The sequence below is a fragment of the Chlorocebus sabaeus genome, chromosome 8 (assembly GCF_047675955.1).
Source record: "Chlorocebus sabaeus isolate Y175 chromosome 8, mChlSab1.0.hap1, whole genome shotgun sequence".
NCBI lineage: Eukaryota > Metazoa > Chordata > Mammalia > Primates > Cercopithecidae > Chlorocebus > Chlorocebus sabaeus.
The window spans coordinates 21,723,126-21,735,293 of NC_132911.1; the positions used below are offsets into that span (position 1 = coordinate 21,723,126).

Genomic DNA, 12,168 nt, shown 5'->3' on the forward strand with positions numbered 1-12,168 from the left:
CACCTCCGCCTCCCAAAGCACTGGGATTACAAGCGTAAGCCACCAAGCCCATCCCAAATATTTACTTAAAAAAAAAAAAACACACACACACCTTCTTTTGGCCAGTTATCCCAGGACGGGAAATCTATCTCAGGAATATAATCCGAAAGAAAACAAAAACCAAAACAAAATCGAAAAAAAGCACGTCGAATGTACCAGATATTCACTACAGCATTATTTAAAACAGGGAAAAAAGAAACAATCAGGGAAATACTTAAATCATGATACAGCCACTGGAGAACTACACAGTCTTTGATGCCGTAACAGAGAAATGTTATTTGAAAAAGGAGGATACAGGCCAGGCGCAGTGGCTGACGCCTGTAACCCCAGCACATTGGGAGGCCGAGGTGGGTGGCATCACTCGAGCTCAGAAGTTCAAGACCAGTGTGAGCAACACAGTGAAATCCCATCTCTACCAAAAATACAAAAAAAAAAAAAAAAGAAAAGAAAAAAGAAGAAGAAAAAAGAAAAAAAAAAATTAGCCGGGCGTGGTGGCATGTATTTAGAGTCCCAGCTACTCGGGAGGCTGAGGTGGGAGCATGGCTTGAGGCTGGGAGGCAGAGGTTGCAGTATGCAGAAACCTCGTCTCAAAAAAGAAAAGAAAAAGGATACGAAATTGTGATACAACTCTGTGAAGACTACTAGACACATTACAACATTTTTAATAGTAGTACTCTACATGGCATTCTGGTAGAAACGATTTCCTTTCCTCAAACTCCCCGTAATAATGTTTTTATACGGTCTGGGGGATGGGAGATAACATTAAATGACACTTTTTATATCACAAACGCTGGAGTCAATAAAAGTTCTTTAAATTCCTCCAGCAGTAGAGCAAACTCGGTATTCCAATTCTGTCTAGGCTTTGACCAAGAGCGCACCCGAGGGCCACCGCCTTCGTGATCCCAAGCGGGTGTGACTGGGCACCGGTTGGTCCACTGCGGCTGTTCCAACGCTGCCCTCACAGCCTCACCCCAGGACTCCACCAGGAGCACAGGGAAGGGGTCCCCGAGAGTGGGCGAGGTCGCTGCCCGGAGGTAGTGACCACTCCAAGGTCACCATGGAGAACCCACAGACAGAGCTCGGCATGGCCCAGGACTCCCCGACTCTAAGTCCAGGTCTCGCTCTCTGTGCCGCGCCCCTCGTCCCATCCCGAGCAGCTACCCCCAAGCTCCCAGGGGCTCCGCCGAGGCGAAGCCTCACATTGCGGCTTGGCGGCCGACAAGACCCGCGACCCTGATCTCGGCACCTCCACGCCACCGCCCGGGGGCCAAGACCCCCGAGCACCGCAACATAGCGTAGCCCAGACCGGTTCCCTCATCCTTTTTCGCCCTCTCAACCCAGCTTTTCCCGACTCCGGGAAGAACCGGGAAGAGAAGGCGGAGGGGAGCGAAGCGCCGCCTGATAAATACTGTGGCCCAGTCCCGCCCCCGAAACGTCACATCCGCCCCGTGCCAAGATGGCGGCGCCCAGGCCGTGCCACGCAGACTTCCGCCCGGTGCGGAGACCTAAAGCTGGCAGCGGGTCGCGTCGCAGGTGAAGTGGTGACGCGCGGTGTGGAGCCGCGGCCCGGGTGCGCCCCTGCCTGGTTCCTGGGCGGGGTTCCTGGAGAGAGGGCGTGTCGCGAGCCAAAGGCTCTCACCTGGGTGGTCCCGGGAATCTCGCCACGTGGGAGGGGAGGAGCTGAGAGGCCACTGGAGGGACGCACCGACTTGGGGACCGGAAAGCAAGGGGGTTGGGTTCCGCCAGGGTCCGCGTGTCAGTACACTCTGGTAATCTCGTCGCCCCTTCTCTCCCAGGCAACATGTCGGAAGGAAACGCTGCCGGCGAGCCCAGCACTGCAGGAGGGCCCCGACCCCTCCTGACGGGGGCCCGGGGGCTCATCGGGCGGCGGCCGGCGCCTCCCCTCACCCCCGGCCGCCTTCCCTCCATCCGTTCCAGGGACCTCACCCTCGGGGGAGTCAAGAAGGTATCCAACGGCGCGTTTCTAAAGAAACTCAACTACCTTGAATTCCAAGCCCCGGCATTCAACTGATGTTTGTGCAGGGCCTACTATGTGTCAGGAGTGTCGTTGGGCCTCAAGCCTACCCCTCTTTAAATTCTAGGGAGCCTGTCCTATCTTCAAATCTAGGTACTGAGTACAAAATGTTGAAATGATTCCCAGAGGTGGTTGAAAGACAGAGAATCCTAATAAGTTAAAGTCGTTCAAAAGCAATTTGAACAGTGTTTATTTACTCTTATTGTGTGTTTGGACGTCTTTAAGAAACCCATGAAAGCCAGGCAGGCATAAACTTCACAGTCTTAGAGGGTTCAGAATTCACCATCTCAGTGTGCAAACTTGTTATCTAGAGTATCGTGAATCCCAGGCATGGCATTCGAGGCTCTGTGGCCTCTCCCATGTGTATATGACTGTGGATGTCAAGAGTAGCCCAGAAAGGGGTGGGGTCAGGATGACAGAAGAATAAAGCAGGTTTTTGGTGTTTTTTTTTGAGACGAAGTCTCGCCCTTGTCCCCCAAACTGGAGTGTAATGGCATGATCTTGGCTCACTGCAACCTCTGCCTCCCGGGTTTGAGCGATTCTCCTGCCTCAGCCTCCTGAGTAGCTGGGATTACAGGTGCCTGCCATGTCCAGCTGATTTTTGTATTTTTAGTAGACACAAGGTTTCACCATGTTGGCCAGGCTGTTCTTGAACCCCTGACCTTGTGATCCAGCCGCCTCGGCTTCCCAAAGTGCTGGGATTACAGGCGTGAGCCACCGCTCCCGGCCAAAAAAAGCAGTTTTTTTTTGTTTGTTTGTTTTGTTTTGTTTTTAACGGAGTCTCTTTCTGTCGCCCAGGCTGTAGCACAGAGGCACCATCTCAGCTCACTGCAACCTCCACCTCCCGGGGTTCATACGATTCTCCTCCCTCAGCCTCCCGAGTAGCTGGGATTACAGAGGCCTGCCACTGCACCTGGCTAATTTTTGTAGTTTTTAGTAGAGACAGGGTTTCACCATCTTGGCCAGGCTGATCTTGAACTCCTGACCTCATGATCCACCTGCCTTGGCCTCCCAAAGTGCTGGGATTACAGGCGTGAGCCACCACGCCCGGACATAAAGCAGTCTTTAAAAACCTAACTTTGCCGTGGAAAATATGGAAAAACACTGCCAACACTGATTGAGAGTGTTGGCAGATCTGTGGCCTTCCCTACTTAGGCCTTGCTGCTAGAGATGTTCCCCCATGATACTGACTGGTCTCTATAGCAGTTTGAAGATAAGAGGTGAGACCAGAGAAATTCCTTTGCTTTTAGAAGTCCCAGAGGACCTTCTTTCAGGATCTTCTTTCCCAAGGCTGCTGGTTAAAAATGGTTTTTGGTTCCCCTTTCTTCTATGCGTAACTCCACTGCCACCACACCATGATGTTCCTTCTTTTCAGGCACACGTGTATCTATAAAACTGACAGCACTGTGGAATGTGCCAAAGAGAGTCATGGTGGCCATGGTCTGTAGAAGATGCCCGTTGGGAATTTTTATTTTCCTCTGTACTTTGGGGTCAGAACCTAACACATCAGTGACTCCTGTATTTTGCTTTCAGAAAACCTTCACCCCAAATATCATCAGTCGGAAGATCAAGGAAGAGTAAGTAGCTAGTCCTTCTGAATACTTGCCCCTTGTTTACTTGCTCTGAATTTGGGGCTTTGGGGAGAAGTAACTAGGTTTGTGGCTCCAAAATTTAAATTTATATCTTTAGTTCTTTTCACTAGTGATTTTCAACCCTGGCTCCTAGGTGATTCTAATGTGCAAGCTTTAAAAAAAAAAATACTGCTGTCTAGGGTTCCATCTCTAGAAATTGTGATTTAACTTGTTGGCAGTAGAATGGAGTGATTCTCTTTGATGGCCCGAGTTGAGAGCCAATAGTTTAAACAAAGATGTATCACGCTTTCCCTGAAGTTCCTTTGCATTTCTGCCTTCCTGCTTTCAGTCCCAATGCAAACCAAAATCTACATTTTTGGACAAGAACGTAAAGTAAAGCAAACTGAAAAAATCCTGCCTCATCAAGGAAGTGAGAAAAGTGCTAGAATTAGGATTGGATTCTGCTTCTCATGGTGTAATTATTGGCTCAAACTTTCCGCTGTCTTGGAGTGAAGTGGTATGGGAGAGTAAGGCCAGTTTTTGGAGACACAATGAGTGAGTGGTTTCCCTTAATCCATTCTTTTTTCCAGGCCTAAGGAAGAAGTAACTGTCAAGAAGGAGAAGCGTGAAAGGGACAGAGACCGACAGCGAGAGGGGCATGGACGAGGACGAGGCCGCCCAGAAGTGATCCAGTCTCACTCCATCTTTGAGCAGGGCCCAGCTGAAATGATGAAGAAAAAAGGTACAAGGAAGGAATCAGTGAATTTCAGTTCAGACTGCCCAAGAGAAGGGCGAGAGCAGTGGAATTTCCCCACTCCCAGTTCAGTTTTCCTTGCTGTTGGCATCTTCCTTATTGATCCCTAGTGACCTGGGTGATTTCCCACAGGGAACTGGGATAAGACAGTGGATGTATCAGACATGGGACCTTCTCACATCATCAACATCAAAAAAGAGAAGAGAGAGACAGACGAAGAAACTAAACAGATCTTGCGCATGCTGGAGAAGGACGATGTGGGTACCAGGAGGCTGTGGGGAAGGGGCTTCCTTGTGGCTGTAGAACAGGGCTTCTGGGGAGCCAGGTGAGGGGCAGAAGAGCTCACTGATGTCCTGGAATCCTGGGGAGCAGCGGGAATCTTTGGTTAGAAAGGGACTAAAGCAGACTTTAGTCCAGGTGCATGTGCTAGCAGGCTGGATGACTCAGACTCTTTTTGGCAGTTCCTCGATGACCCCGGGCTGAGGAACGACACTCGAAATATGCCTGTGCAGCTGCCGCTGGCTCACTCAGGGTGGCTTTTTAAGGAAGAAAATGACGAACCAGATGTTAAACCTTGGCTGACTGGCCCCAAGGAAGAAGACATGGAGGTGGACGTACCTGCTGTGAAAGGTACTCTTGTCAGTTAACTTCTCATCTCCAATTCCATGGCTGCTCCCCAGGAATCCTGTGCATCAGGCATCCTTTGCATGTGTCCCTGACTACTGCTCATGAGCAGGTCCTCCCATCCCGGCTGTAAGATACATGAGCTGAACAAAGATGCCCGATTCTCCCTCGCAGAGGGTTCCTGTGTTGGCATGGAGCGGTGGGCCCAGCCTCAGATGTCGCTTTTTAGATAAGTCAGGCGAGATTTAAACATGTTGTCTCTTGCCCCTCTCTATAACCAGTGCCCCCTTCCCACTCCCTGGCTGAGTGACAGTGGAGCAGACGGGGGCAAAGGGCTGGTAACAGTGAGCTGGTATGGAGGGTGGTCACGTGATAGCATTCCATTTCTATCACCTGGGCAGTGAAAGAGGAGCCACGAGATGAGGAAGAGGCCAAGATGAAGGCTCCTCCCAAAGCAGCCAGGAAGACCCCAGGCCTCCCAAAGGATGTATCCGTGGCAGAGCTGCTCAGGGAGCTGAGCCTCACCAAGGAGGAGGAACTACTGTTTCTGCAGCTGCCAGACACCCTCCCTGGCCAGCCGCCCACCCAGGATATCAAGCCCATCAAGACAGAGGTGCAGGGTGAGGATGGACAGATGGTGCTCATCAAGCAGGAGAAAGACCGGGTATGCTCAGGCAGAGGCCTGTGGGATAGAGTCGGGGACTAAGAGGGGAAGTGGTGACCTGTAGCGGGAAGCAAAGCCGTGCCACCCTGGCTGAAATGGACAATAATGGGTGGTTTTTCTTGATGCCTGCAAGAGCCATGGGGCTTTGTACCTCCAACCCCAATTGTGTGTGTGTGTTGCAGGGGTGTGTGTTCACTTCTTACAAGGAAATATTTCAAAGACATACAAATGAGAGAACATATGGCCAGGTGCGGTGGCTCATGCCTCTAATCCTAGCGCTTTGGAAGGCCGAGACGGGAGGATCACTTGAGCCCAGGAGATTGGGACTGGCCTGGGCAACATGGTGGCACCATGGCTAATACAAAAACTAGCCAGGCATGGTGGTGCGTGCCTGTAGTCCCTGCTACTTGGGAGGCTAAGGTGGGGGGATGGCTTGAGCCCAGGAGGCAGAGGTTGCAGTGAGCCAAGATCGCACCACCACACCCCAATCTGGGTGAAACAGTCAGACCTTGTCTCAAAAAAAAATGAGAACATAAACTGCCATGTACCAGAACTCAGCTTCAGCAGTTACTGATATTTTGTCCATTTATGTATTTGTTTGCTATGGGTTTTGTATTTTAACCATAGCAGACAGCCCTAGGAGAAGGCACTCTTTGGGGAGCTCATTCTGACCTTTGCTGTGCCTTTCTCTTGGGGAGTAGAAGGGGGTTTATGAAAGATGGAGGAAAGAGCTGCTAGCCCAGTGTCCATCTTCTGGTTTTCTGCGTAGGAAGCCAAGCTGGCAGAGAATGCTTGTACCCTGGCTGACCTGACAGAGGGTCAGGTTGGCAAGCTACTCATCCGCAAGTCTGGAAGGGTGCAACTCCTCCTGGGCAAGGTGACTCTGGATGTGACCATGGGAACAGCCTGCTCCTTCTTGCAGGTAAGAGCCTCCTTAGGGCAAGGGAGGGACCCTTTAAGGAGTGGAGGAGGATTGAAGAGCCAGTGCTAAATAAGGGAGGGAGTTTCTGGGAGTATCATGTCCCCATTCACAGCTCTACATGCTGGGCACGTGGTGGTGGTTCTCATCACTGTCTCTGTCCATTGGCAGGAGCTGGTGTCCGTGGGCCTTGGAGACAGTAGGACAGGGGAGATGACAGTCCTGGGACACGTGAAGCACAAACTTGTATGTTCCCCCGATTTTGAATCCCTCTTGGATCACAAACACCGGTAAAATGAGCAGATGGAGGAGGACGGTGCCTGTGCCCACGGCTGCTGCCTGCTCCAGATATTTTGTTCTTGAATCTGTGAGACCCAGAAGGGGCCCACTGAGCCCACCCACTTCAGCCTTTGGCAGCCATTGTCCCAGGTCCCCCAGGGCTTCCTCCCATAGCAGCTGTAAATGGCACAGTGAACCTTCCTGCAGCATGGAGATGGCACATCCTTGCTGCTGGGGACTTGGCCCTGCTATTTATTTTTGTATTTATGTCTTAATCTCATCCACTGATGCATCCTCCCAAGGTAGGTGGGGAGGGTCTGTGGGTAGGGGCTGGCTTCTCTTGGTGCCTGCTGGGCCGCCGGGGCAGGAAGCGTGAGGACTGCAACTTCTACTGGTGCTCCCTCCTTCCTCCCGGAGGCGGCATAGAAGAGAGCGCAAGGATTGAGTCTGAGACTTAAGCTCTCGGTCCAAGCTGGCCAGTTCCTGGTTCTGTGTCCTTGGACAAACTACCTAACCTTTCTGAGCCTCCTATTCCTCATCCGACACAAATGGGGATGATACCTACCTCCCAGGGTTTGGGTGAGGATTCATGGGCTGTTATAGATGAAAACTGCACAAGGCCACGCACAAGGCCAGAACCAGCAGGCACTCAATAAATATTCATGTCCTTTTTCTCTACCTGAGTCTATTTTCAAACAAAATAGAGATTTCAAGTCTCCCAGAAGCAGTGACTAGAGCTCTCCCGTCCCCACTCTTGCCCCTTCCTGTTTTATATCCTGTCCTCACCCCGGGCCTGATGCCCTAAATTTATGGTGTCAGGCTGTTCTATGCCTTTTTCTCCTGGCTCGTCTTAGCCAGGTGCCTCCTGTGTGAGTTACTGTAATCGCTGCAGGTAACAGAAAGGAAGAAGTCAGAGACTTCCTCCCAGCACCCTGCAAAAGCCTTTGGGGGACATGTTGGGCCCAGGACATGTTCCCCATACTCTTTCCTTTGCAGTTATTACTCATGTATGAGCTGGAGTCATATATTGCTAACAACAAAACTAAACCCTTGGTAAGAGAAGTTAGGGATATATTGAATAATGGCCTCTTTGACACTTGGCTGATGATACCCACTTCAAAAACTTTGGGTTACAGAGGCCGGCCTCTGTCTCCTGTCCTAGCACTGCCAGAGCCACCTACTCAGGGTTACTTTTTTGGGTCTGTGATCCTGTTCCCTTTACCAGGTCATTGTACTGTGTTGTCCCTGGAGGAATAGCTTCTCCTCTTGTCTTGACAGTAGGGCTGGTATTTTCCCTGGTTCAGCTGGGGAGACATTTGCAGGTTAGAAAAAAGTCTCATGTGGCGGCCTGTGTGGCTGTTAGATACTGATGGCACAGCTTCCCTTTGCTGGTGTCGTGGCACATGGCCTCTGGGACAGTATGAACCACAGGGGCCCAGGAAGAACCGTTTCCCCTCCACCCCCATCCCTGATTCCTAGTGGCCCCTTAGATTTTGGGTACATCTTCCTTCAGGCTCACCTTCCTTTTCAAAGTTCCTCAAGCCTGTAACTCATTTGTCAAGGCTGGGCTTTTCCTATAAAGCCCTCAACCTGCCCAGCCAGCAGCTGTGAGGCTGACTGACTATTTGGTGACCACATTGCCCTTTCCGGCGCTGAAGCTCATGTCAGCTCCATTGGATAGTGTTGTTCTGGGCTCTTCACGTTGTAGAGGACTGGAGCAGAAAGGGTTCCTTGGAAACCTGTGCCGGGAAGCCCTGTTTGGTTGAAGGCTAAGCTTTGGTTAGTTCTGGGCTCCAGCCTTTCTTCCTTTAAATAGCTGATGTACAGCCAGCAGGTCTCCATTCTCATCCTCTCTGTTCTGTTTCTTTGGTTCAGAAATACTCTTCTGCTTTTTTTGGATGAACTCAATGGCCTGATGTTAGATATTGGGTGTTTTTCAATCTTCAGTTTTCTGACTCTTCCAGGAAAGTTTGAGGAAGAACCTGTACTGCTTTCACGTTCATTTTGCCCGTTCAGATGTCTTGACTTGAACCTTATGACTCTGTATCAAAGTCCGCACAACCTGTCTCTAGATCACTGATGCACAAATTAGGTCTCATCAATAAGTGTGGGTAAAGAGAGGAGAGTCCGCCGCCTTTGTCGGGCCTGTGAGGCATGCATTTCTACCAAGGAATACAGACAAATGACAGAGGAGAAGAGCCCAAAGCCAAATTCATACATGAGTGCAAGTGGATGCAAATTTGCTGCTACCTGCATCTGTGTATACGCTTTCTGTGAAATACAGAAAGAAGGAACAATAGGCTTGCACACTTTTCTAACTACATGATTAAGTGGCAGAGTCCGGGCTATCGAGTCACGGTTAGGTTTGAATCTGACTCCACCAGTAACTTGGGTTGGAAAAAAATCACTTATCCTCTTTAAGCTTGATTTTATTTATTTTATGTAAGAGTGAGACACTAGTAGCTTAATAGGGTTGCTTTTAAGTTAGAGTGAACATGAGGCATTTATTCAGTGCCAGGCAGATAACTGTCTATAACGGGATGTGATCAGCACAAGTAACAGAAAATTAGCCTGACGGTGGCCTAAGCAATGAGAATGTTTATCTCACATAGCAAGAAGTCTGTAAATAGATAGTTCTAGAGTTGGGTGGAAGCCAAAATGTCATCACAATTTCCTTGGAACCATTTGCTCTGCCATCCTCAGTGTTGCAAAGTGGCGGCTCCTGTGCCAAGCATCATTCTCCAAATGACGTTGTCCACAGCCAGAGTGGACAGTAGTAAAGGAGCATTCTTATTCTGTCCTTATCCGGGAAGAACCGTCAGCAGCTCCAGCAGCCTCACCCCTGTCTCTTTACAGAGTGGGCTGCATGCCCACTCTCGGACCGGGCCCTGGCAAAGGGGGATGGGTCGACTAGTGCATCCCCTGTGCGTCCCCTGGCACTGAGCACACTTGCCCTTGAGCTGGGGTTTTGTTAGTAGGGAGGAAGCTGGAGTGGCAGTTGGATAGACCATTCACAGTAGCTATTGCCATGTTCAAAAAATACCACAATGTAAAATCATTAAGTATTCATCTAGGCCTAGATTTTTAAAATGTTTAGTTACCTGTTATTCTACTAAAATCAGTTTTAACATTTTAGTGTATATTATTATATTTTAGATTTAGCAGGTACATGTGCATGTTAGTTTTGTTTTGTTTTGTTTTTTGAGATGGAGTCTCGCTCTGTCGCCCAGTGGTGTGATCTTGGCTCACTGCAACTCTGCCTCCCAGGTTCAAGTGATCCTCCCGCCTCAGCCCCCAAATAGCTGGGATTACCGGCGCGTGCCACCACACCTGGCTAATTTTTGTATTTTTAGTAGAGATGGGGGTTTCATCATGTTGGCCAGGCTGGTCTCAAACTCCTCACCTCAAGTGATCTACCTGCCTCAGCCTCCCAAGTGCTGGGATTACAGGCATGAGCCACCACGCCCAGCCACGTGTGCATGTTTGTGTATATTGCGTACTGGTGGGGATTAGGCTTCTGTCATACCTATCACCTAAATAGTGAACATTGTACTCAGTAACTTTTCAACCCTTGCCACTCTTCTACTCACCCCCTTTTGGAGTGCCCAGTGTTTGCTATTTCCGTCTTTATGTCCATAGGTACCCATTATTTAGCTCCCACTTATAAGTGAGAACATATGCTATTTGATTTTCTGTTTCTGAGTACACTTAGGATAATAACCTCAAGCTCCATCCATGTTGCTGCAAAGAACATGATTTCATTATATTTTATGACTGCTCATGTATATTATTTCAGCCTTTAAAATTTTGTATGTTATTTATAATGATATAAATTATGTGGTTTTATCGTGTACTCTATCTCACTCAAAAATACGTACAATTCTTTGGTCCCAGCTACTCTGGAGCTGAGGTGGGAGGATCACTTGAGTCCAGGAGTTCAAGACCAGCCTGGGCAACAGAGAGAGACCTTGTCTCTGAAAAATAGATAATATGCACCCACAAGCACACACATCCGGTTCTTCCACGTTAATGAGTATCTTGTGTTTCACATACTTCTGAATTAGCTGAAGGAATTAAAGGTAGCATCTTTTAATCCTCAGACCGCCCTGCGTGGTCCGATTGAATTGGGCACTCAGCACTAGGCTCTTCAAAGGGAAAGGGTTTTCTTTCTTAGGACAGTACACAGTAAAAGAGTGGCACCCACGCTGTTCATCCAGTGCTCCAAACCCCAGTCCTGGTGTCAGATACTTCCACATTTGGGGCATTTCCCCTCGAGATGGTGGTGGCTAGCAACAAATGATGTGAACATGTCTCTTGGATTGTGGTTCGGCCACACAAGGCCCCACTGAAGTTCTACAGGTGGAGTGTGGGGTCCAGAAGGGGCTCAGGTCTTAGGGGTGTCATCTGAAAAAACAGAGATGGTGATGGGATGCTAGCTTTAGGAGCCCTCTGCCGTGGCCACTTTCTGCCTCCGCTCTTCTGAAACATTTCTCCTGTTCCCTTCCATTGGGGTAAACACTGATCTATCTCCCCAAAAACTGAGTCAGAAGTTGGACTTTGTTATTTGGCTCATCTACATTTAAGATCTAGTCAGAAAAAAATGCAGTCTTCACATCTAGAAAGCTTACATGAAAGAAAAAGAAAAATGCAGTCTTGATCACTGTTGGCCTGGAGACTTTATCTTATGTATATTCCAGGGCATGCATGAGGTTTCACTGGACAAGTAGAAACCATTCTAGGTATTCTATGCAGAAAGAGTTAATACAGGAAGAGAAGTTTATAGACTCGTTGGAAGGCTGGAGGAATGAGCCATAGGTTGAGCATCCAGGAATCAGAACCCCGTAGAACAGATGGTGAGGGAGCTACACCCTCTTCCACAATCAGGAGGGTGGAGACTCAAGCTCGACCGAGTTCTAGAACACAACACACTGCCACAGTTGCCAGCCAGGGATGAGGGAATCCCACAGCCCCAACTGCCTCTGGGGAACCACACAGCTGTACCTGGACCCTGGCACACCTGAAGAAAGTGCCTGCTGTGTGCTAGGCACCCTGCAGGAGTTAGGAAAGCAGTGGTTAAACAAAGGGCTGTGTCCTGCTGGAGGAGCCTGTGCTCTAGTGAGGGAGACAGAGGATACGCTTAAGGAAGAAGGTTAAAAGGTGACAAGAGTTTGGGAACCTGCAGGGAGCAGGGGATTCTGGGTGGTGCCGGGCATGTTGCAGCAAGTAGGGTAGACCTCCTTGAGACAGTATAGTTTGAGGAAGTGAACCAGCGGGATCTGATGC

The 12,168-nt window shown here is 49.5% G+C and overlaps 1 protein-coding gene across 2 annotated transcripts; it reads left to right on the forward strand.

Moving 5' to 3' along the window:
- Positions 1 to 1,500: 1,500 nt before the first annotated feature.
- POLR3D (RNA polymerase III subunit D) lies at positions 1,501 to 10,738 on the forward strand. 2 transcript variants are annotated; one of them, XM_007961877.3, is made up of 9 exons: positions 1,501 to 1,609; positions 1,836 to 2,005; positions 3,608 to 3,651; positions 4,236 to 4,387; positions 4,532 to 4,656; positions 4,861 to 5,029; positions 5,425 to 5,687; positions 6,457 to 6,609; positions 6,778 to 7,563. In XM_007961877.3, the coding sequence occupies exons 2-9, from the start codon at positions 1,841 to 1,843 to the stop codon at positions 6,898 to 6,900; spliced, it is 1,194 nt and encodes a 397-aa protein (XP_007960068.2). In that variant the 5' UTR covers positions 1,501 to 1,609; positions 1,836 to 1,840; the 3' UTR covers positions 6,901 to 7,563. The 2 variants fall into 2 exon arrangements, with proteins under 2 accessions (XP_007960068.2, XP_007960069.2); XM_007961878.3 differs by having other exon boundaries at positions 1,521 to 1,572; positions 6,778 to 10,738.
- The last annotated feature ends 1,430 nt before the right edge of the window (positions 10,739 to 12,168 follow it).